This window comes from Ambystoma mexicanum, chromosome 1p (genome assembly GCF_040938575.1).
Source record: "Ambystoma mexicanum isolate Mex_15411 chromosome 1p, UKY_AmexF1_1, whole genome shotgun sequence".
Taxonomy (NCBI): Eukaryota; Metazoa; Chordata; class Amphibia; order Caudata; family Ambystomatidae; genus Ambystoma; species Ambystoma mexicanum.
Genome location: NC_090921.1, coordinates 698,286,179 through 698,312,542, shown reverse-complemented (window position 1 = coordinate 698,312,542; position 26,364 = coordinate 698,286,179). Strand labels below are relative to the sequence as shown.

The following is a 26,364-nucleotide window of genomic DNA, read 5'->3' as shown; positions in this document are numbered from 1 at the left end:
GGGCATATCAGCGCTTGTGGATGGGTTGTATGGAGGTCCAAAAGCTCTCGAGTCCCTCCCGCCCCCTAGTTGCTAATCCTGATAATCTGTTCACACTCTACACCACTGGAGGCTTATAGACTGGGTTTGTATACCCTACTGCAGGTTTAGGCGTTACGGAGTATATCACCTTACATTGGATCTCTTTTTCACCTTCCTGATCTTCCATATCCTCAACTAATTGCCAGAGATCTAGAAGCTCTTTTCTTTTTTGGGACTTGGTCCCTTCATATTTTGCTGCTACAAAGAAGGACATTTTTTCTAGCATTTCTATGTTGTACCACTAGTACTGTGATAGCTTGTGCCCTCTAGGATAGTACTGTGACTGTTGGCTTGCGCCTTCTAGATAGAATCATGAATATTAGCACGTGCCACATTCAGATAGCATTGTGAACATTGGCCCGCGCCGGACCCAGACAGAATTGCGAATGATAGCAAGCATCACACTTAGCTAGAATTGTGAAAATAAGCCTGCGTCACATCTAGATAGAATTGTGAATGTTAGCGAACACCACACTTAGATAGAATTGTGAACATTGTGAATACTGGCCTGCATTGCATCTAGACCGGATTGTGAATGTCAGCCAGTGCCACATCTAGATTGCATTGGGAATATTACCAATTCCACATTTAGATAGAATTGTGAATGCTGAATTACTTCGCATTAAGACGGGATTTGAAGGTGGGCCAGCCCCACATTTGGATTTAATTGTGTATATTAACGTGCATCATATATGGACAGAATTGAGAATGTTGGCCAGTGCCAGATCTATATAGGAATACAGAGATATTCACACACCCCATCTAGAAAGAATATGGAAATTTAACACATCACTTCTAGATAGCGGGGCCAATAACCAACCCACTAACAATTTCACCCCTCTGCATAAACCGCTCAAATTATAACCAAACACAACCACAAACCTAAAGCACAACAAACTGCACAAACTTCACTACACCGCAACAACAAAACAAACACAACAGCACAGGACGGCTCCCGACCGGAAAGCACCCCCAAACTCAGCAAACAGCAAACTCAGTGTTAACCGAACTGAAGCTGCCAACAGCACATCACTGCTCTCTTGCACTTTTCCCGCTTGTCCCCACTAACTCACGCCCCTCGTCCCCCTTTACTTTTCATATCCGCCAGAGCGCCAGGGGACCACTCCGGTGGTGATAGTGCATGGTACAAATATACATTAACATTACGGGAGCCCTGCTCTGGCCAGGAGCAGGACATCCCCCCTTCCTTTGTTTCTACTATCCATTGTTTATTTATTCTGTCACAATACAGTGGCAGAACCCTATGCATGTGTTTTATTGGAGCTGCTTCTTCCATAATGTTGCGCGTGTCCCTAATACTTTACTTGGACCCTATTGCATTCTTCAGCTTTTTACACAAAAATACAGATCAACCCACTTTTTGCCCTACCCTCTTTACACTTTCTTCACTTTGATTTCACACATACACACACCACGACTCATCCACCTTCCTTCCTTTTTTACCATAAAAGACAGCAAGAGACAATATAAAAAACATAATTGACTAAAATCCAGGCCAATTCCTTATACCGAGCAACTACTTTTGTAATATCACCTATTGCTTCTATCGTCATAAAAGAATAATGCGCGGTACTACCTTGTCATGTTCTGTTCGGCAGATCCGTTTCCCGGGAGGCACTTCAACATGGTCGCCGTGTCTGGCGATTATAGCACACGCAGCAGTCTAGATGTTCTTTCCCAGAACACATTGCAGCGCTCTGATGTCACATCCTCCCAAGCAGCTTATCAACAGGATCCTCCAGGAGTCCAGTGCGTTGCTACTCTCTTAGGAGTATACAAACGCTTTGTGAGTCAGTTTGTTAGTTTACCTCTGTGTTTCCTTATTTCTTATTCCTGACTTCGGCTGACACTCTCTCATCTCGTTACTTTTCCCTTTTTCTCTTGACTTCCAGACCGCTACAAAAACACGGGAAAATACTTGTCAGACTTTGGACGACTTTAACCACGCCCCTTTGGAGCGCGGTTCCAGCTCAGTTTCTCTTTGGTTCAGGAATACAGATCCTCGCCCTCCACGAGGTATTCCATACATCTTATATTCTTTCTTCTTTCATTAGCAGTCTAGGGAATCTAGTTATCGTTTTATTTTTCCTCTTCACGTTGTCATTTTAGCACGGATACCTACCGCAACATCCCAGGTCCACTGCCGAACTTCTTTGAGCAGTCTCCAGGAGACTACCTTTGTTTACGAACTGGTAGGCTTTATATTTTATGGTTGTTTCTACTATTGGTCGTGATCATTAGCTATTTCTCTCTCTCTACCCGTCCTTTTTTATTCTGCTATTTTCCTTAGCCCAGCAATTCAGTACTTCTGGGAACTCCAGGCTATCTCGCCCTTCCTCCACATCGATTTCTCCCTTTCTACTAATTGGGGGTAAGAATAAGAACTAAAGTTTCTAAGGGGATCTGACCTCTGATATACAAAGGAAATTATATTCTAATCTACTTTGTATTCCTCATTAGAACTTAATATCAATCGCTAAGGAGCTCCCAAACTCTGAAGGTGAAGTTTCAGCCCGCGTTGGAACATCCCGATGATACAACGCTCTCAAGCAGCTCTCCACAGGGTTTTTTCCCCCGTGAGGGTTTCCCTGGGCACCTCTCGGGGATCAAGCCTTTGAGCAGGACTCCGGAGGGGTTTTTCAGGGGAATTCCTAATATCTTCAGGGAGAGTCAGCGAGATCCATTCCAGGTACCCACCGGGCCATAGGACATTTCTCTTCGTCCATTCTGCCCAGGTAGGTGATTTTCTGTTTTCCTTCTCTATTTACCTGGAGCAATTGATATGTATATCTAACATTGTATATTTGCTGACATACCTTCTCAACCGGTTATGGCTGAGGATCCCTTACCTCCCAGTCCTTATAAGCTGGGGCTCCCTTTCATCTCAGTCTTTTTATACGGTGCGGTTCCCTTTCATCTCAGTCTTTTATATGCCAAGGTTCCCTTTTCCATTATAAAAAGTAGAAAAACAGAAATACATGACAATTTCAATACATTACCCACCTCCTATCCAAACATCACCTGAAATCCTTTCCCATCTATTCCTGATCACCAAAAGTCCTATTCCATAATACACCAGCAAAAGTCCTGTTCCATAACATCACCAAAAATCCTATTCCATTGACCTCGTACATCATTCACATGTCCATAGTATCATTCACATCAACATATTATCATTCACATCACCATATCATGCATACATGTTCCCGTTTTGTTATCACTTGGAAGAGTATACTGATATGAGCGTGCTTCACTTGAGTTTCTCCTCCGTTACAAAGTCCCCATGCTGTCCTGTCTTTCTGGAGCCACGCCCTGCTTGAGTGAGCGGAGAGGATTTCGTTTAAAATGGCTTCTACTAAAACCATTCAGGAAACGCGTGCTTTTTTATTTAGGGGACCAGCCACTATAATTGGGCTTGGCAGACTAGCCTGGGGGTTCGCAAAGTACGGGGGGCAAGGAGCTACAGTCACATCGGGTTGTCACCACTAAAGGTTGCCCAATTTACAGGGGTACCCCTTTAAATATACAGCTACCCCTAATCCCGCTCACACCAGATTAATAATTCACCCCTCTAGGGAATGACGGTCAAGAGTCATCTTGCAAGGATAACAAACTTTAATCTGTACAAAGATGAAGATGGGGGGCGGGGGGAAAGGGCAAAGGACTTTGCTCCGCGACCAGCAGTCTGTCTTCCGTGGTTGGCTCCTCCAGCCTGATGCCAAGCAGGGGCCTTATATACTTTTCAACTTGGTTACTGGATGCTGGTATAGCTCATCCAAAACTGTTCTTCTTGCCTTAAAAGAGACGCTGCAGTCTTCCTCCTTGTAAGATTTATATATAAATACACCTTCCCGCCATATTCTCCATATTCCACTCAATATAATTATATTTTATCTGGTCCAGTAAGTCTCCTTAAAACTCTGTTTTCCATAGTACTCTGTATGTCGTGCAATGAGTTTTTAGTCTGCATGGGCTTTTGATGGACAGAAACAGCTGCTCAGCCAATTAGTGTGCTCTGCCAGAGCTAGCCTCGGCAAAGCAATGCCTGTAGTCTATTTTTAGCACAGGCTACATTCCTTTTGGCACAGAGCCCTTTACCATGCTCTGAGAAAAACTAACAATTGAACATTTTTACAAATGTATTCAGCTAAATAGTTATTTGCACCTTATATTTTAATATTATTTTCATTTAGTGGCTGGCCACGTCTGTGTGAGATTATGTTTGCATTAAAAAAGCTTTCTCAATGCTATAGTGCTTTGAAAGTTCTTGCCTAATTGTAAAGCGCTTGGGGGTGCAGGAAGGCGATAGCTCCTCCCAAACATTGGCTATACAACAGATGTTATTGATCAGTAAAATCACTCACATCATGATGGAAAAGTCCACACAAGGCAATGGACACATGGATGTTGAAAAAGGGAACCTTCCTATTTGAGATAAATTTTCTTCTCTGATGAAAGATGCAGTAGCCACTTTTTTGTGAGATTGGAAACTTTCTTAACATACATTAAGCATTCAAAACTACGTTTGTTTGAATAGTAACATTCGACAAGTTGTCATAAAACGTACAGTAAATACACATCTTAAACATAAAATAAATACAATATCTATATACAAGATTCCAAACAAATTAGCGATACATAAAATCATGAATTAAAACATTTTTAACTAGAGGAACAGATACAAGCTTCTTAAAATACAATCTAAGCACGATTATAGTTCCTCGTCATTGCTAACCTGGTGAGACCCTTAACACAATGGGCCTTTCAGGTCATGCATTGAGAATGATAACACTATGACTACAATTTGATACAAATTCTATTAGTTCACACCAAAACATCTTGCAAAGATGTGTTCTATGAATTTTTTATTTTATGTTAAAACTATATTCAAAATGTTGTCCAACAGATACGTAATGTTCATTACGTTAAAACCTCAAAAATTGAAATAAAACGCTAACTATAGGATCCAATCTCTAAAACCAACCCTATCAGACATCCAGTGGTAGGCCTGCGACACATTTCTTCGTGATTGCCCATGTCCTCACCAGAAATCTAGATACACAGTTGTCTTGTGTATATTTACGTGGGGTTATGGCATCAGTGACTTGTTGCATTCAATGTTCTTTCAAAATCGGTTTCAAGAGTTTCATTCTGAGCCATCTGAATCCTGAACAGAAGTAAATAATTTTCAATTGTTTCTTCGACCACAAAGCATACAGGTAAGATATCGGAAACAGAACTATTCCAAGAGTGTATCAAACTACTTAGAGGCCAGGTGCTGTGATGAATCCAGTGGAGTCATCGCTGATTTCCTCGCAGTGGCCTCCTGCAATGTGGCCAGGAGACGGTAGCCGTTGCCTGATCTGGATCCTGGGAGCAGCTGTATAGGGAAGGATCAAATGGGAGGAGACATCTGCCAAGGGGAGAAGGTGACTCCATCAGATGACAAGAGGTATTCCCCTCTTTCCCTTGAAGAAGACTCTGGAATACCTAAGTCCTTCATGCCTTGTCATCTAACAACTCCATCTTATAGTAAAAGTCAGAAAACCTTTCCTCTAAATCACTAATCAAGCCCCCTTTTATGACTCAAACACTCACAAATCATGCATAACATCTTCTGGTTTCGATGCGTTTTGTGTGAAACCTTTGAACAGCCACATCCAAGAAATCCAGTAACACCTATGGACTTCAACTCCCATAAACCCTCAGGTAATGAGACGAGGAAGAGGAGGAAGGAGTGTATGCAGATCAAGAGAAACCTTAAGTTTAATGTGCAGACTAGTTGTTTTGCTGTACTTGAAGTTAGTGGGACAATTAAAAATGGCAGAGGCAGCGCAGAAGAGAGCTGTGCAGGAGAGGACGAGGAACCCTGCGCTGGGGCTCCTGACCGCAAGGTATCTGGACCGGTGTGGTGAGACGGAAAGCAGAGCACAGAGGAAGGAAAGCCTCGGGGAGGCTGGAAGCCGAGCAGAAACACCAAGGAATACGACCGCCCAAGCAAACGTTGCTCTCTGGTCCAGGGAACCTGGCGCATGCTCACAGAGCATCTGCACATTCCCGACGGGTAAGGGACAGCACTGTGGAAGTGCGAGCAAGTTTGCAGACGCAAAGAAAACCCACTGAGTCTGCCTAGAGCAGAGGGGGACCCCGGGGCATTACAATGCACACGCCAGCAAATGTCTGAACTGTATGAAGTTGTAAATAACAAAAGGCATGACGCTTGTTTAAATGCAATCAAGGAAAAGTACAATTTCAAACACCAATAAGAACGACGTTTGAACGCAAACTAAACAAAGTGCTGCAACAAGCCCCAGGCAATCATGTATGCATGAAATCTCAATGTGGAGGGAAAGTTGTAACAAGTGTTACCATAGGCAAATATACTGAGCACCTCAGGGTATATGCTACTGTGGTACAGGAAAAAAAAAGTGAAACAAAACAGACATCCTGGTAGATTAATACACCAGACAGTTGGGAAGCAAAGCCTGTGAGAGGTAAAAGAGGGGGAGAAAGGAAAACCCTCAACTCGTGAACTTTTGCAGAAATTCTGGCAAACAAGGATACCAGGCCTCTGAAGTTTTGTAAAGAGTTCGACATTGTGGAACGATACCCGGCAGTGAATCTGAAGACCCCATAGAAGGATTCCTAGCCAGGGGGTTTACCAGGTAATTCACAATAGAAGCAAGACCGTTATGGATAATTGTTTGACGCTAAAGAAAGACTGTTCTGGAATGTATTGTTTAAAGTGAAAGGAAGACTTATGGGATTTATTGTTTGAACAAGAGCTTTGTGAATCCAGTACCAAAGACACAAAAACTGTTGGATAAAGAGACACACTTTGCCATCCTACCTAACAATCCAGGGCAAGGCAAGAACCCTCTAGATCCAAGGGTTTTTCGTTAGATCTATCTTTATATTTTTGGTTGTGATCACTTTTTGCTAATATCAAGTTGTTCGGTAAGATTTTCATAGCAATGATAAATCATCCTGACCTGTCCACCCCAGAACATTTGCTTTTACTAGTGGATTATTTTTCTTTATACCTCTGAGTGGGAACCTTTTCCCACACTCTCAGAATATTTCACTCTTTTTATGGGTTTAATTATCAAGACTCCCTCTAGTGTCTTTTAAAAGTTATCCTCTCTGATAACTTTTTGGGATACAGTGCCTATTGTTGCTGGGTTGCCCTAGGGGCTCTCCTTTTAACTTTCTCTGGCTAACCTTGTGAGAACTACAGTTCCCATGGGTAGAAAGGATCTTTGGATCCCTTTTACGTTTTATTATGTCAGACCCCTCTACCCCCCCCCCCCGCCCTCCACCATTTTATGTGGAGTGCTGGGGAGATACGGAGTATCCCCTTTCTCATTTTATATGTAACATTTATGTTACAAGGGAAACCTTACCTTTAATGGCTGGTGGCAGTGAACCTTTTTATTAATTCAGTGAACCTTTACAGCGGGCGGTTTGCACAGCCCCGGTAAAGGAAGCCATGTGTGCTTATTTTACCAAAATGGCCAGACTTGGTTTTTTGCCATTTTAGTGTTCCTTGTCATTTCTTGTTCCTTCCCCTGCCATCCAGGGTGGGAAATTACTTTGTGTGATTTTTAAATTCGGGAGCCCTGTGTACTCACCACCCAGGCTCCAGAGTGTCTGAAGGCAGGAAGCGAGGGAGGAGTCCAAAATTCTGCAGCCCTTTGTCTTCCAGCATGGGTGCAAGATTCCAGTTCAAACTGGGAGGCTGGCTGTCCGAAAAGGATTGCCAACCCCCAAACCCCCGCCCAATGTTTGAATGTTGCAAGCCTGTTTGATTGCCTGGGTTCCAAGTCCGAACATGGAAGATGAAGAGATAATCGACCACTGGAACCAAAACCGAAGAGGAAGATTAAGAATTCACGGATGAAATGATTTCCAGCGACCGGAGAGCCTGCTCTGTAACTGGAGCCTGCTGTAGCCCTTCCTTCCAATTGACCTGTGGACTCCAGAAATGACAACCCGGACACAGAGCCTGGTGCGACCCACTAGATTCAAGACGAACAGCATTTTGAGCCATCCAACGTTGTGCTGCTACCTTGCAGGGATGGAAATACCCTGGGGCCACCAGCCATCTGGAGGTACACGGTCTTCTGATTTGCGAATCTCGCTGAAATTCCGTGGGCATCCTGCTGGATCTCCAGAGGGACGACTCAAGTACAACAAGTCCCCTCATCAGTGCGCTGGACCTTGCAAACGACGAGAATCCCACCAGAGATATTCTGTCTTTTTCTGTGTTCCTGAAAAAGATGCCAAATCCACAGTGCCGCATCCAGCCGTGATTAAAACCTTGCCTCGAGCCTTCACTGTGATCCTTGCTGCAAAAGTCCTTTCAGTGTCCTGTCTTGTCTTCTTGATGAAGGAATCCAACAGACAGGTTTTTGGCTGCAGATCCTGAAGTCATCCTGCAGGTACTGTGCTGGCTTGGGTATTTACTTAGCTTAAGCCTCTTCTGATTCCTGTGTAGTTTTGGGATGTTTACTGTGATTGGGAGTCCTCACGTCCAGTGCATCCAGGCCCCTGCTGGAATCCTCCTAGGGTGTCTTCTTTCAAGCCCCTGGACCCTCAACTAACTCTAAACTAAAGAACTTACTTGTTCTAACAGTCTTCCTTAGGAACACTGACATTTGCTACTTAAGAACCTATCCTGGCCTGCCTATTGAGCACAAGACCCTAGTGACCCCTCCTCCCCCATTCTGCCACTGAGAACACTCATGCTCCAAGAATAAGGGAAAGACTTCTAAGGATCGGGCCTTTTGCCTAGAAAAGAGAATACGTGTTTAAAAGTTACTTACTGGCAAAAAAAAGTTAGTTGGTAACTGTAACTCAGAGTGAACAGTTACAAAAGTTATTCATTTTAGAAATGTTTTGCAATTCTGAAAAGTATATGTAACCTTTTTCTTTCCTTAGAAACTGTTTCGCCATTCTAACAAAGTAGACGTAAGGGTATATTAATCACCTGTGATTTGGTTGTGCCTCTTTCCAAAAGTAATGCTGTTGGCTTCACTTCACTATTCCTGTTAGGATAAATGTACGAGTGTCCCCAACTGGGTCTTGCTTCCCCTGACCTGCTGTTAGCCTGTCCAGACTAAGTTTTACCTACCTAGAATAACTGAGTAATTAATAAAGTGTAACACTGGGTTTTGCTTTCCCTGGTCTGTTGTAGACAGACACAAAAACAGTGTTAGTTTTATACCTGCCTTTAAGTTGCATATAGCTCCTGTAAAAAGTGTGTAGGTTTTACTTACCTTGAGAATAACTGTGTTAACCTAAAATACGTTAGATTTATTGCTTCCCTTAGTCTGTGAACTGAAAAGCAACTGTAATTGAATATTACACCCCAAGGTCCAACTCCCCTAGAATAACGGTTATCCTGAATCAGAGTTATAGGTTTATACTGTTCCTAGAATCGGTGTTTCACTAGATAAGAAAAGTATACTGTCGAGTTGATATCACTATGTGATTTCTTGCTGAGCATCACGGTACACCTGCTACATTCTACTACCCTTATATTACTGAAAGTAATCCAAAAAGTAATCTAAAAAGTAACTATTGGTTTGACTTCCCTAGAACTCCTGTTAGGTGTCCCAAGTTAGGTTATAAGCTTTGGTCTGTGTACCTTGTGTTTACGTGACCTGTGATAGTACTTATTTCCTCCAAGATTTATCTGGGTCTACTTGTATTTAAATAAACCATTTATTTTTACAATACATAGCATTTCAGTGTTTCTTTGGACTATTTGTATTACAATTTCATTGTACTGATCCTACAGCCCTCTCTCCCTCCTAAAATAAGCCTGGCTGCTCTGTCTACACTACCCTAAACTGAGGCGGTACAGCATTATTACTAAGAGTGGAGTCTTGTACTGTCTCAGTTGAATGGTTTGACTAAGCCCTTAGTTGGACAGAAAACTGTCCCAAAGAAATTTCCATGCACCCTTTTGTTGTTTTGTTTCTAGTGTGAGGGTCAGCTTAGAATGTTTTGGACACTGACAGCTTTTAACTTACTGACTACTTGACACAGACAGATCCTTAGTTTTACTATTTCAATTTCAGGTAGGGAGTATCATCTTTAGAATGGGGCTACAGTGGTGTTTTTCCAACCCATTTCTGTTTAATAAAATGTCTGACTTGGAGAATAACATAACTGTGTCTGCCTCTCATTTCTGACCCCTCACAATACCCAATTGGAATTTAATATAAAGTGCACAGGGGTCTGAACTCCTCACGATAATACTCAAATATCGAGCTTTTGTTCACAGGCCCAATATACAGCAGTTACAGTAGAATTGTTGCAGTGAACTATCAACATTTACTTATTGTTTTGTGCCTTTAAGAGCATTTGTTTCTTCTAGCCTGTAATACCCTGAATATTGGTCGATAGGTGCGACATCCCAGTGACGCTAGCATTGCTTTAACATGCTTGAACAGTAAATCTTGACTACAGCCCAGTATCAAAAGGTCCCGTAGGGCTTCTCTATATTTCCCCAAAAACGGGGAAGACTACACTTACCCAGCAAAGTACTGGCTTAATAGTAGGAGATCAAAAATAGATTTTCGGTTAATTTCAGTAGGGGTACTAAAGGGCAAATGCAGTAATTTCTTCAAAAACATTTTCAACAATCATGATTTTAGTATTGTTGGTGTAACCCCACATTTCAGGACTATATATGAATGTAGCCATATATATTTATAACACATTACTCACCGTAATCGTATTTCTGATGCTTATATCTGCTTAGATTAACATGCTACGTATAGGCCCACATCTAGTGGAAGCTGCAGAGTATTACAGTTGTTGTTTTCGAAACTCGAAAAGGGACGTCAACAGGGCGTGTCAGTAATACTATCCCTAGTGTGACGTCCACTGTACCTATGGTGCTTCATGCGTCGAGGTCCCTCAGAACATTTTGTTTCTGACATGAGGTTGCATGAAGTGTAACACGAGTACAGGTGTAGTAAAGCAGATTATGTATCAGATAAAGCCCAGAAAACATTATGCACCTTCGACTGCGAGGGGAGGAAGGGCGGGCACATTTTAATCTAAGCAGATACAAGCATCAGAACTACGATTACGGTGAATAATGTATCCCTTCTGAGGCTTGTGGATACTGCTTAGATCAGATGCTATGCATAGATTAGCAAGCAGCGTTTGGAGAAGGTGGTGGGTTGTGAGAAGGTACAGGGGCAAATATATGTTTTAGCACTGTGTGTCCCACCTGGGAATCTGCTTTAGAGCGAGTGTCAATACAGCAGTGGTGAATAAAAGTGTGGATAGAGATCCATGTAGCTGCCTTGCAGATGGCGTCCAACGGGAAGTTTGCGATAAAAGCCAAGGTAGCTCCTGTGTCCCTGCTGGAGTGAGCTCTTGGTGTGAAAGGCAGTGCTTAATTTGATAGAGTGTAGCAGAGCTGTATGCATCTGACTATCCAACAGGAGATGGCGTTTTTGGACACGCAGTCTCCTTCGCTGCTTGGAGCTGTGGAAACAAACAGTTGGTCTGTTTTCCTTAGCAGTCTGCTCTTGTTTACATAGTAAAGGACCGCCCTCTTTACATCTAGTGTACAGAGTTTTTTTCTCAGCAGAGCATGATGGATTTTAAAAGAAAGCTGGTAGTACGATGGCCTGATTGACGTGGAACTTTGAAATTAACTTAGGTGAAAACCTTGGGTGCGTTCTTAATACCAATTTGTCTTTGTGGAGAACAAAGAAAAGGTTTTGCACTGACAAAGCTTGCAGTTCACAGACTCTCCTCATGGAGGTGATGGCCACCAGAAAATCCTCTTATATGTGAGGTGTTTAAGGCTGGACATATACATAGGCTCAAAGGCGGGTCCTATGAGCTTTGCAAGAACCACATTCCGGTCCTACCCTGGCGGCGGGTTCAAAATAGGAGGGTGGGGTTGAGTCTTTTTACTCCCTCCATGAACGCCTTAATGTCCACCAGGAAACCTTACTTTAAGAAGTGGGGTACGCGGATAGAGCCGCCAGGTGACCTTTGAGTTAAATACTAGCCCTGAGTCTAGTAAGTGAAGCATGTAATGAAGAATGTGAGATGGAGTACATTCTATTGGGTTTATTTGTTTTGAATGGCACCAAATTACAAATCTCTTCCACTTGTTAAAGTAACAGTGTCCAGTGTTTCGTTTACGTGCCTCCTTGAGGATTTCCATACACCTTTTGAGGTAGATTTAAATGGCCAAACTCTATGACTTCAGGAGCCAAGCTGCCAAGTTCATAGACTGAGGTTGAGGGTGCAATGTTGTTTCCGCCCGTGCTGTGTGAGCATGTTGAAGGGGCATGGAGTTTGATCGGGTCGCACATCGCCAGTTTGCGCAGATGTGGAAACCAAGGTGGTCTTGCCTACATAGGAGCAACTAGGATTATTGTCACTTGTTCTTTGTGCATCTGGTTCACCAGTTTGCTCATCGAGGAATTGTGGGGGGAAGCGTAGGCCAATTGCCTTTACCAGTTCATCCACAGGGCGTTTCCTTTGGAGTTGTGTTGGGGGAACCTGTATGCGAAGTCTGCGCCTTGTCTGTTTTGTCTTGTTGGAAACAAGTCTAGAAGGGGGTAGCCTCATTGTGTGAAGATGGAGTCTACCTTATCTTTGTCGAGTTGCAACTCGTGCTCTTCTGGTACACGATCACTGCTTAGTGAATCTGCTAGAGAAATGAGTTCCACTGAAACATGTTGCAATGTTAGGAACATGCCCCACTTGAGTGCCCACTTCCAGATTTTTTTGTGCTAGCCTGGACAGACATGGAGAGTATGTGCCTCCCTGCTTGTTTATGTAAAACATAGCAGTGGTGCCGTCTGTGAGTATTTGTGCTCTCTGATCCGTCAGGTGTGCTTGGAAGGCTTGCAATGCCTTGAGCACTGCTAGATGTTCCAGAATGTTGATGTGATTCTAGGAAGTGATCTGAATCCACAGACCATGTGCTGTGAGATGAAGGTAATGGGCCTCGCACCCGGTGAGTGATGCGTCTGTTGTGACAACCGCTTGCACCGCCGGGTCGTTAAAGGGTTTTCCCTTTAACAGGTTTTCCTTTGTCCACCAGCATAGAGCTCATACTAGGGTTGGCGAAACAACCACTAGATCGTCCCACCACAGTTTCGCCAACCACTCTTGCATCGAGCGCATGCGCAATCATGAGTGGGGGACCAGGTAAATGCAGGATGCCTTCCTCCCGAGCAACCGCATTGCTTTGCGTATGGTTATCTGGCGACCGGCTTGATACCGAGGTATTTGCAGCAGTATGTTCTGTACGACAGAAAGACTAGACCCTCTACTGTTTTTATGAGAGCTCCTAGGAACTGTTTGGTCTTGTTTAGTACAAGGCTTAACTTTTTCTTGTTGATTGAGAAACCCAATTGAAAAAGTAGATTGATTGTTCTTTGGGTATTTTGCTTGCAAATTTGGGGGTTCTCCCCTGTGATCAGCCAGTCATCCAGGTAAGGGTACACTGGGATTGACTCCCTGCGTAGATGTGCTGCCATACTGCCAGTACCTTGGTGAATACCCTTGGAGCGGAGGCTATGCCGAAGGGTAGCACCTTGAATTGGTAGTGCTGGTTTGCTATTTAGAAACGGAAGAATCTTCTGTGCGCTGGGAACATTGAAATATGAAAGTATGCATCTTTCATATCCAAGGTTGCCATGTAGTCCCCCCCCCCGGTTTAGCAGTGGGATTACTTCCTGTAGCGTTGTCATGCAGAATTTCTGTGGCTTGACATAGGTGTTTGCAGGGCACAGGTCTAAGACAGGGCGCACCGTAAGGTATTTTTTTGGCACAAGTACGTACATTGAATAAATACCCTTGTTTACCTGGTTCGCCGGGACGATTTCTAGGGCATCCTTTAAGAGCAGTGCGGTCACCTCTTCCAACAGGATACGTTGTTCTTCCTGGGAGGTGTTCCTTTGTCTTGGAGGGTGGTTGGTTGTTGTATCAGTTCTATGCAATAACCATCTGCCACGGTTGAAAGTGCCCACTTGTCCGAGGTGATTCCCTCCCATACGTGGGTAAAGTATGAAATGCAGCCTCTTACTGGAGTAGCATGGGAGGGAAACTGTAGCGGGTGGTCATTGCTTGGGGGGGGGTGTGTATTCAGCCGCCTCTGGAGGAGGAGGATCTACCCACACTTCGAGACCTTCTTTGGCTCGTTGAAACCCGTGTTGAGGACTGTCCCTGTGATGAACCCAAGATCGAGCTTTGACCTTGGTTGTAACCGGACGCTCTTTGAGAGTTTTGCCTTCTAAAACAGGAAAGATTATAGCCCCCTCTTTGTCCAGTCTTCCATCGCTTTGCCAAACACCACATTGGGTTCTATGGGCATATTAAAGGAATAGTGCGCTCAAAAATATGATTGTCCCAAACGATAATAATGAAAAACATGCATTAAACATAATTTTAATGACAGTTCCTATGTAAATTTCTGAGCAAACGAGGCTCAAAGCGTTTACATGGGAGCATCCATTTTGCCATTTCAGGCAGCCACCTCAGCTCATGTTAAACTCTGCCCTGGCGGCACTAAAGCAGCAAAAGCCCCCTACTGGGAGCTTTTGCTTACTGCAGCCAGAGTAGAGCTGTACATGAGCTTGGGAGGCTGCCTTCACTTTCATTTTACGTTTTCGGTGCTCCCTAAGCCCAGGGAAGCACATAAAACGTAAAATGAAAGGCAAAAAGCAAAGGCGTGGCAATTATAAATACAACGTATTTGTAAATGCTGCGGGTTTCTTTCTACGAATACTGCAGCATTTACAAATACAACAATGTTGTATTTCAGACTGCGGCGGCTTTCGCTTTCAGGCTTCTGGGCTCCCCTGCGTCAAATTTTTACAATTTTTGCTGCAGAGATAAAAGTCTTTAAAGTTTATTTATAAAATAGTCTTTGGAAGCAAATGGCAGTCCTTTGTCACTGGACCATTTTTTTCTTTCTTCAGCTGCCAATCACTGTCACTTCAGCCCTTTGTGGGGTGGGGGTTCCCAGTTTGATTGAAGGTTTTATGGCCCCCTCCACTTCACAGGTTAGTGTCCCAGGACTTTCTGTTGTCCCAGCCTGGAGCACAGACGAATGTCTGACCAGCATGTGAACTTTGTCTTGGTCCATTCAAGGATTTTTCAAGCTAGCAATTATCACTTTCGTGTCCTGGAGGTGTGGCTCCCTTCCTAGAGGGAAGCTTTAATCCTGCCAACCGGAATAACCTGTTTTTGACAGCTTGCAAATCCAGCCAAGGCAGTTTAAAAACCTTTATTTTCTGATATTTGGCTCTTTAAAATAGTCCATGTATGCATTTTCACCAGCCACAAACCCCTTCATATTGCTAGGTAATTGCAGGCTTTCCTTGAACAGTTTACTTTTTAAGCGGGCATTTTTCTCCTTTAGATTTGCAAAAGCCCATTTTTACACATGTTGAAAACTGCTAGCATCTTTTCAAATTCGATTTTGCTACCTGACTTCCTAATATTGCCTTGCAGCCATAGTTATTTTCTTCTAGCCAGTAGTTTATTTGAATCACAGATGCATTGAAACTGACATGGCTGAGTCCCTTTTGAACTACTGAGCTTTGATACATTTGTAAAGAAATTAACGCGTTTTCCCGTTTGAGTAAAAGTGAAGCTCCTTGTTGATTTCTCTCAGAGTTGGTTTGACAGGGCCTGTCATTCAGAAATCATGCCTGGTTTTGCTGAGGCACAATGAGAAACCTTCCTATCTACCTAGCTTCAATAGACTTAACATCCACTTTTGATCTAGTTGATAGATCAATTTTGTGGACAAAATTAGCAAACCTTGGGATGCCTGCTTCTCTGCTGTCAATTGTATATAATATGCACCAAGACTCTAGATTAAAGGTCCGTCTCAGCCTGGAAGGAAATTTGTCTCAAGAAATCAGGGTTAAAAATGGCCTTCGGCAGGGGTGCATATATGCACCGACAATATTTAATCTATATTTCTCTGACATGAGAGATTCAAAAAGTTGATCATAAATTCACCTAAAGTTGAGGGCCCTAAGATCCAGTGGACTGCCTATGCAGATGACGTGACTCTTTACGATCATACTCCCATAGGTCTCCAACGACTCTTAATTGCTTTTAATGAATATATCACAAATGCACTACAAATTAATTATTCAAAAACAATGATTGTATGTCTGATGCATAAGAAAAAACAAAAAATGAATGCATTGTTCCTAAATCAGGAGAAATTACCAACAAGGACGGCAATAAGATATCTAGGCTACCCAGTTTTTGGAAACAAGAACAAGGCAAACTTTCGGGCACTATTGGAAGCGAAAATCGGCCCTATGATAGCTCAATTATGTTGACGTAAAATATGGTAAATTCTCGTTATTTCTTTGTATCCGCTGGATAAAAACAGAATAGTTCCCCAACTATGCTATGGACTAGAACTAGCACCGCTATGGTGTAGGATGGACGTCGCAGTATACGAATCCCAAATTGTAAAAACTATGGTGCAATGCTTGCCAAAATGTGTGCCTTTGGTGGCAATAAGATACGAGCTTGGTTTGCACTCGATTAGAAGCACCATAGAATGGCATGGAATAGCCCTATACAGGAAGCTGTTAACCAGCAAGGATACAACTCTATATGATATTATGGGTAGGGGCATCAGGAGTGGTGCTCCTACATCCAAGTATCTCAGGGACATGCTGGAAGAAGCACATGAAGTTCTAGATAAACTGGGGATCCCTAGAGATACGCTTATTACGAACCCAATGAAAGTAAAAAAACTTCTGCTTCACTCCGACTGGAATTTAACAGTCCTAGAGGTTAAGATGACCCATCTATATAATCATATTGTTTCTGACTGTAAAAAGATGGGGGGAGCTTGCACCAAACCTAAACAAATTTCCGGATAGAGCCTGGAGACAGGAATATATGAGATTTCGCTTTAACGTGCTATGCACGGGACAAATAGTACACATCTGAAGTGGGCAGATCAAGGGATTCTCCTTTTGTAGATTCTGTAAGCAAAAGGAAAATCCTGAGACCTTCGAGCATTTACTGAACAGGTGCAACGGATTAAGGAATGAAGGTATTAGCCACTTTAGTAAGTATGTACCAAATACTGAATGCGTAGATTTGGATCTCTTGTAGCTTGATATGTTGCACGGTAAAAGAGTCAAACTACAGATTGCTGTAGTCAGGTTCTTGAAGAACTATTGTTGTCTGTAAATAAAGGGGAAAATGGTCTATTCTACAAGGTAAAACGATTGAGAATCTAGTGCTACTTTTTTTTTTTTTAGGAATTGGATGTATCCAGATGTGTTGTGAGGGAAAACTAGAATCTGGGTAAATTAATTTTATGGTTTTTTTAAACGTATAGTGTTGTAAGAATTGAAAGTGTATGATTAATGTGAATTTTGTATTGAGAAATTGTTGTATTAATTTCTGTTTTAAATCACAGACATTTTTGTGAAAGTTACTATGTAACTAAAAACAAATAAACAAAAAAAAACAATGAGATACTGGGCATGGCAGGGCCTTATTGATCACAGTGGTTTAAGAAAGAACAGAGGAGATTTGTGTCAAAGCAGCAAGTTTATTTAAAGGTGAAAAAGCTTCTTTTTCAATGGGGATTTTCAGCAAAGCAGTGCTGCCTTCTCACTCTCCTTTTTTAGATGTCAGAACACACTGGCACGCTCTTTCAGTGTTTCCCCTTGTTCCATCCTGCCCAATGTATGTTTGGCAAGAAGGTGCAGCCATCTTTTTGTTGCTGCAAAACACAGTTTTAAAGCCATAGCGCTCACAGGAGCCAAAGCAGCCATTTTGCCGTTTCTGCGCAAATGCAGCTTGGTGATGTGGGGAAATACTGTTGAGTGGGTCAATATATCCCACATATTGACAACCATCACGCTCGTCCAACTCCTTCTCCCCACGTGACTGCAGACCACGAAATCAAGCTTTCAGTGTATTAAAAAGACTATTTTCCAATGAGCCTCTGAGGTCTTCTTAGTTCTCTCCAAGCTTCTGAACAGGCGGTTCATTCCTTCACAAGATTGTAACTCATTTCTGTTCTTCTCAGCCGAACATGACCTTGGCTTCTTGGCTCGTTCAACCTCGCCTTTCTGAAATTCACCTGTAATCCATTTGTTTTCTAACTGCGCCATAGGCGGAAAAGATGGCCTTTCTCCTTTAGCTCAGTTCTGCTTACAGTTCATAAGTGGACAATCCATTCTTTAATCATTCCTATATATCCATACATTGGCGCTTGCCACAATCTATTTTACTATAAAGCTAGCCTCATGAAAACTTTGTCTGCTTGCGTTACTTTGCGTTTGTACACTTGTAAACTGACCTAATATCTTAATCGTTTCTTTAGCATAAGCCTTTTCATCTTGAGCGCAAGATGTTGCTCATCTTTGATATGTTCTTGATGCCTTATAGAATATCCAGATTCTCTCGTCTCTGCATCTTTTCTAGGTATGTCAGGTCGACTCTCACATGATGTCACCAATCTGCTTCGTCAGTCAGGCATCCTGTTCCTCTGGGATTTTGTTTAAACAGCCATCATACTGTCTCGAAAGCAGGTATGGTTTTCTCAACGGGAACATTGTCTCCAGGATTTCCTTTGGCATCTGTCGTTTCAATTGCTCTGCATAGGTTACATCCTCTGGTTTCCAACATATAGGCATTCTGGGCAAAGTGGTTAAGGTAGGGGTACTTGGCGGCTCCTCTAAAAAGTTGGCTCACAAAATGAGCTAAAACGATAACCAGAGATTATAGAGAGGGAAGCTATCAAAATGTGCGACAGCGGTCTATGCGAAAATTTCCCCAACAAAACAGTTATGTGAAAATGTAGCAAGAAACAGTTTAATAATTACAAAGTGTGAACATTTTGCCAGTAATAAGGCTTCCAAAAAAACTATTTTTAAATAAACAAAAGTACACGACTGTAACTCTAACAATGACCCAAACATTTAATAAAACCTCCACAAACATTAATTCCGTTCCTAAACCTTCTCCGTAATTCTAATTGCAACCCTGAACTCTTACAGAAAATGAAACCTTTAGCACGCTAAAGCATTTTATTTGCATGTTACTCAATACAAAACCAATGGAAAATGAACAGTGAAACTAATTCCAACCACATCACCAGCTCGCCACAAATTACATAGCCCTTGTCCTAACCCAAAGCATTGCTCTAATCGGAACCTTAGCCTTACCCTAACTGCAATACTAACACTTACCCCAATGCTTACTTTGCTCTAACCACTAGGTTTATCCTAACTCCTATCATAGGCCAACATCACCAGCCCTCTCCAACTTCCCTATCCCTTTCTTTAATACTTACCCAAACCATTACTCCATTAGCCCTGGCCTTACCACGACCCCTACCCCAACATGTACCCTGACACTTAATGTACCCCAACGACTAACCAAACCCTAACATCTCCAGTCCTGCAGCAACACCCTAACTCTTAGCCTTATTCCATCCAAAATCTTTACTCTAACCCCAATCCTTACCCTAACTCTTATTCTAGCCCTAAACCAGGCAATCACAAGCCCACAAAACCCTCCTTAACCCTAACAATGACCCTAGCAGCACTACATTTTTGGCTACTTTTCAGCTGTACTTAATGCTTGGTAACTTTCACAGCAGCAATATTTTCACCACGACTTTTCCACGGACTACATTTTTACTGGCAACATGTTCACTGAATACCTGGGACACTGAAGCGTCAGCATAAGCAAACTGGAAAAAGCAGGGTATTTGGTTTGTTAGAACTGGAAAAATAAAGACAACAGTAGAGCAAGTGGTTATGGATGGAAATTATAAACATTTGGGGCAACTATGGCAAGTAGGGGAGGTTAGCATGCAAACAGATCCAGGTACCTCTGCAATTTCCTCCGGGAGACACTCTGTACAGCCCTGGAGAACCTTGATGATCTTCTGGTGGTGCGATGGATTCTCAGCAAAGCAGATCTCCAGCTGTCTTAGGAATCTGCGACTTTTGTCAAAGGCCTGCTGCTCTTCAAACTGGTGAGTAGAAAAAGAGAACTTTAAACCCTGTATAGACTTGAGATGCGAACAAGACTGGTCAGGGGATAGAAGCAGGCAATCTGGGATATACATGTCTTCGAGCAGCTAAATGAACGTTTTGTGAACACACTTTAGCAGTGTGACTCTTGAACCATTTATGATTTCAGCACTAAAATTGTGCTGGAGTGAACACACTAGGGCATTACAAGCTCTCAGCACTACCTACCAATGTGCAACAATCCCTGCTCAAGAAGCAGGCGAGTAATTCATGCACTTGATCAGTTCAGAATACACAATCCTTCAGAGCTCAATCTGCGTGCACTAATAAGAGATACATTACTTACCTGTCACTCCTGTTCTCCAGCATTGGTATCTTTCATAGAGTCACATTCATGCTGTCTAAATATTATGTGTCACCAGACTGGTATTCCTCTAAAATTCAAGCAGTTTTCATTTGAATTTGAAAAACTGTTTAGTGTTCTCAAGAGTCGTTTTTTGGTTCATCTTGCCCATTAACCAGTAAACAGAGTCTCCCTCCACTCAACCCCTGGAGGCCATCTCCAGATTAGCAGAGTGCATGTGAAAGTGTCAAGATGAGCCAAGAAGAGCCACATGTGGGCTAGGGAGGAGGGTTGCATGTGAATCTATGAAAGATAGCAATGCCGGAGAACAGGAGTTACAGGTTAGTAAGTAACATATTCCTTCTCCGGCATTTGATCTTTCAAAGATTCACATGCTGTTTGAATAGAATACAAAGTAGTGTACATATACCATGCGCAAAATGGGTGAAGGAAATAGTCTCATCTTCAGGAACCGCTCTCACCTTATGCGAACAGATGGCGAAGCACTGCTTTCCGACCCTGGACACCTTTGTGGAATCTCGTTCGATGCAGTAGAACCTTGTGAAGGTGTGGAGAGACTTCCATGTAGCCACTCTGTATACTTCCAACAGTGGGACACCCAAGAAGGCGGCAGTGGTGGAAGAAACAACCCTTGCGGAGTGTGCCCTAGGCCGGCCAGAAAGCGGTCTGTTGGCGATGCAATGACAGTAGGAGATGCAAACTGACAGCCACCGGGAGCACTTAGACAGCTCCTTTCCCAGAGCCATGGGGCCAAAAGCCACAAACAATTGAGATGACTTGAACAGCTTTTTGGTACGGGCAACATTATACTTTAAAGCATGCATGATGTTTAAGAAATGCAGCAAGCTTTCTGCCGAAATAAGAGCTAATGAAGACAGATAAGACCAAAGGCTAATTAAGGCACTTGGGGCAATAAAGTGATATTCATCCACAACATAACCTTGGATTTGTGGAACACAAGGTAGGGTGGGTCTACAGTATGAAGCTTGGGTCTCCCCCACTCTCCTGGCATATGTGATGATGCCCAAGAAAGCACTCTTCTAGAAAAGTATACTGAAATGTGCATTGTGCAAGGGCTGAAAGGGAGGTCGCATTAATTTAGAAAGATGGCTGTAAAACACGGAATAGACCTTTCAGGAATTCCTTAATAAGTCAATGAGACCATAACGAGGGCATAGTAGAGGTGGAAGTAAACCTGGAAATCACAGCCAGATGGACCCTAATAGAGGAAGGAACAAGTTACTTACCTGTAAATGTTCTCCAGCATGGGTCTGGCATGGATTCACATGCTCCGGAATATTCCCCGTCGTCAGGCTGAGAATCCTCGGTAAAGAAAAAAATCAGTTTCAGAACTGTCTTTCTACTAATAACCAATCACTGGTCTCTGGGTCATACTGCCCCCAGCCAATGACTGACCTCTACCTAAGCCCCTCCTCTGGCAGCCATCTTCAGATTTGGTAGCACGTAAAGTGGCAGTAGGACCAAGAGAAGAGCCGCAGAGGGGTTGGAGGGAGGGTTCGCATATGAATCCATGCTAGACCCATGCTGGAGAACAGTTACAGGTAAGTAACTTGTTCCTTCTCCAGCATGGGAACTGGCATGGATTCACATGCTCATGAATACATAGCAGTACACACATGCACAACCACGGGAGGTGGCAAGGCTCAACATTAAGTATTTCAACAACTCAACATTAAGCACCTCTTACCTCCTCACCAGGCTCACCTTCAAGCGAACAGGTTACACAGCACTGCTTGGCCAACTCTGGACTCCTCCCTGGAATCCCGGTCGACGCAGTAGAATTTCGTGAAGGTGGGCGTCGACCTACACGTAGCTGCCCTGCAAAAGTCCAGCAGGAACGCCGTGGTACCAGCGATCGCTCTGGTCGAATGGGCTCTCGGACGGCCGGGCAATGGTCGGTTTGACAACCGGTGACAGTGCATGATGCAGCCGGAGAGCCATCTGGAAATGGAAGCCATGGAGAGGGCCTTCCCTTGGTTTACAGGGCCAAAGTTCAAAAACAGCTGTGAGGATTTTCTGAAAACTCTTCGTGCGGTCCACGTAGAACTTCAGCGCTCTAGCCACATCCAGCGAGTGCAAAGTCCTCTCAGCAGGCGACGGGAAGAAAACAGGCAACGCCAAGGGCTCGTTGTGGTGGAAGTCCGACGGCACCTTGGGCATGAAGGAGGGGTGCGTCCTCAGCACTACCCTCGTCTAGTGGAATGTCAGGTACAGCGGTTTACAGGAGAGAGCCTGGATCTGTCCCACTCCTCATGCGGAGGTGATGGCCACAAGAAACGCTGTCTTCCACGACAGAAATTTCAGAGGTGCCGAATGGCAGACCCATGAGCCTGGTCAGCACCATGTTGAGCGCCCACGCCGGGGCCGCAGCCTTCACCGGCGGGAACAAACAGAACAGTCCTTTCATGAACTCCTTCACCAGGCGGTGGGACCACACCGATGAGCACCCCGGAATTCTGGTGTAGCGGGAGATAGCCGCCAGATGAATTTTCATGGAGGCATGGGCCAGCCCCGCCTTGGCCAGCGACAGCAAGTACAGCAGCACTTGAGGGGGCGTAATCCGTAGAGAGTTGATCTTCTGTGCATCGCACCAGACAGAGAACCTCTTCCACTTATGTCCATAGCACTTAAGAGTCGATGACGCCCTGGCCTTGGCAAGTAACTCCTTGCAGTCCGCCCGGATAGTGTAGCCTCCAAACTCTAGTGCCGCAGGAGCAAGGCCTGCAGGTTCAGCGATCCTGGGTTGTGATGCAGGATCGCACCTCCTTCCCTGGCGAGAAGATCCGCGTCTGCCCGGAAGCTTGACTGGAGGGGACGCTGACATGTCCAGAAGGTCCGGGAACCATATCTGCCTCAGCCACGCCAGTACGACGAGGATCATCCTGCACCGGGACTGTGAGTTGACTGATGAGTCGCAGGAGCAACGGCCGGAACGCACAAAGGAACAGGCCAACCATGGGAAGGAGAATGCATCGCCCATGCTCCCCAGCTGGGGCAACCTGCTGGCGAACCTCTGGCACTTGGTGTTCATCGCCGTCACGAACAGATCGATCTGGGGATTGCCCCATTGTCGGAATAGGAGATCTACTTGATCTTGCCGAAGCTCCCACTCGTGGCAAGAGCGCAGCTCCCTGCTGAGTGAGTCGGCAATGGTGTTCTTTACTCCTGCCAGATGAAAGGGTACCAGGAACATCCCCTGGGTGACGGCCCAGTGCCAAAGATCCTGCGCTTCCTTGATAGGGCTGGGGACCTGGTGCCCCCCTGCTTCCGGATGTAGAACATTGTGGTGGTGTTGTCGGTGAAGACTCGTACCACTTTGCCCTTGAGGGACGCAAGGAAAGACTTGAGGGCCCAGAACACGGCCCGTAGCTCCAGGACGTTGATGTGCAGAGACCTCTCCTCCAGGAGCCAAAGGCCTCTTGCGTGAAGATCTCCGGTGTGAGCTCCCCATCCCTCCAAGGAGGCATCCATCGTCACTGTTTCCTGATGCGCTGGGGTCTAGAAGTGCATGCCCGCCACGAGATGTGCGCGGGTGCCCCACCACCGGATTGCTTGATGGAAAGTCTCTTTGAGGGATATCTTGGCTTCGAAGCTTCCCGCCACTGGCATCCAACGGCGTCGAGGAACTCCTGCAGCGGCAGCATCCGCAACCTGCACAGTCGCACAAGGTAGATGCATGACGACATCATGCCGAGCAGGGACTTGATGGACCTCACCCTGACAACTTCCATGGTCAACAGCCGTTGTACCTTGCACAGGATGGCCTTCATCCTCTCCTCCTACGGTGAGGCCAACCGCGCCACCGTGTTGAGTCTGGCTCCCAGGAACAGGGCATCCTGTGACAGTACCAAGCAGGACTTTGCAAAGTTCATCGAGAACCCCACTTCCGTGAGCAGGCGGACGGTCCTCGCTGTGTGGTCGACTGCGAGTTCTCTTGACTTTGCTCGGATGAGCCAATCGTCCAGATAGGGGTAGACGTGGATCCTCTGCAGGCGCAGCCTCGCCGCCACCGGTGCCAGGCACTTGGTGAAGACCCTTGGCGCCGACTTCAAACCGAAGGGCAGTGCCTTGAACTGGTAGTGCCGCCCTTGGACCACGAAGCCTAGGAGCTTTCGATGTCCTTTGTGTATGGGGATGTGGAAGTAGGCATCCTCCAAGTCCAGCAACGACAGGAAGTCGCCTTCCTCCAGTTGTCCCAGCACGTGCTGAAGGGTGACCATCCGGATCTTCTGGGATTTTATGTATTTGTTGAGGTAGTGGAGGTCTAGGATGGGCAGGCAGCCACCAGTCTTCTTTCGGACGAGGAAGTACCGCAAGTATACTCCAGAGCCTCTTTGGGACGAGTTCTATCGCACCCTTTTTCAGCATTGCTCGTACCACCAGAAGCAGCGGTGGAACGTGGTTTCTTTCCTGGCCACCGGTGGAAAGTGGGGACACTTCCTTTGGAACTCCAGAGTGTGCGCGTGGGCCAAGGCATCAAGCACCCAACGGTCAGTGGAGATGGACTCCCACACACCGATTAAGTTCGCCAGCCGGCCGCCCACCGGGGTGCTCGGGTGGGGGCCCGACGTCACAGCCGGTTCAGTCCTGTTTCGCCAAGGCCTTGCCACCTTGGCAACGACGACGATGTCCACCGGCCTTGCTGCAGCCTCTGTAGGCTTCCTGCGATGAAGAATGGGCCACCTGACGGTATGACGATGAGACGCCGCCGAATCCTTTGGAGGCACCTTGCGATTTGCCTCCAGAGGTCCGAAAGGACGGCCGTCGCTGGTGGAGAGTGCCCAAGGCATGGGCCGTCTGTGTACGCCTTGATGGCCTGCAGCGACTCGTCTACTGCGTTGCCAAACAGGTTGTTTCCATCGAAGGGCATGTCCAGTACCCTGGTTTGTAGGTCCTGACGGAAGTCAGTGGCCCCCAGCCAACCGCGCCGGCGAAGGCAAACGCCGTTGTCCATCTGGCGAAATCCAGTGTCGCTGATCTCCGTGGATACCGTGATGGTGTGGTCCGAAGCCACCTCGTCCTCTTGCAGGAATTCAAGGGCTTGCATCCTCTTGTCGTCTGGGAGGAAGTCCAGGAGAGGAGCGATTTTGAACCACAGCTCTCTATCATAGCAGGCCACGATAGCGAGGGCGTTGGCTGCCTTGATGGTCGTTGCAGCCAAAGAGATGACCCGACGTCCCATGGCGTCTAGCTTCTTCCCCTCACCGTCCGGCGGGGAAGTGAAGATGATGACGTCGCCCCTGCTGCTTTCTTCTTGGCCGCCATAGAGACCACTGAGTCCGGGGACGGCTGCACCTTGAGGCACATAGGAGCGGAGGCTGGGACCCGGTACTTGTTCTCGTACCGGTCTCTCTTCGCAGAGGCCGTGGATAGATTCTTCAGAAGGGACAGCCCTTCGTCCCAGATGTCTTCCTCTTGGCCTCTCGTTTTTGGTAAAAAAAAAAAAAAATCCTTCTTTCTTCTGCTCCTCTGGGCACAGCTGGAAAAGCTCAGAGGCCCTGGCGATCATGGCATGAAAGGAGCCAATTTCGTCAGGAGGGGACGCCTGGGGAGGTTCCGTCATCGCCACCATCGTCCCTCGTTGTTAGGCAGAAACCTGTGCAGTTCCCCTGGGGACCACTGCAAAATATTTAAGACTACAGGTGTTGGCAGTAAACCCACTTGGTAGCAGTCTGTACCACCCAGATTTAGCAGTCAGACTTCCCTCAAGAAGAGTTAGGCAGTATGCAAAGTATACACAATAGGCACTCAGATACAATAGCACAAGCAAACACTGACCAGAGCTTTGGTAACAAGGTATATAATTATTTATTTAAAAACACACTTATTGAAACACTCCAGCAC

At 45.1% G+C, this 26,364-nt stretch overlaps 1 protein-coding gene across 5 annotated transcripts in view; it reads right to left on the bottom strand.

Moving 5' to 3' along the window:
- The window catches only part of GON4L (gon-4 like), a 2,357,623-nt gene that overhangs the window by 527,869 nt on the left and 1,803,390 nt on the right, over positions 1–26,364 (bottom strand). For all 5 annotated transcript variants that reach the window (XM_069649947.1, XM_069649953.1, XM_069649967.1 and 2 more), the window contains one exon: positions 19,991–20,134. In XM_069649947.1, coding sequence (XP_069506048.1) covers positions 19,991–20,134 — 144 coding nt within the window. The remainder of the gene's footprint in view (positions 1–19,990; positions 20,135–26,364) is intronic.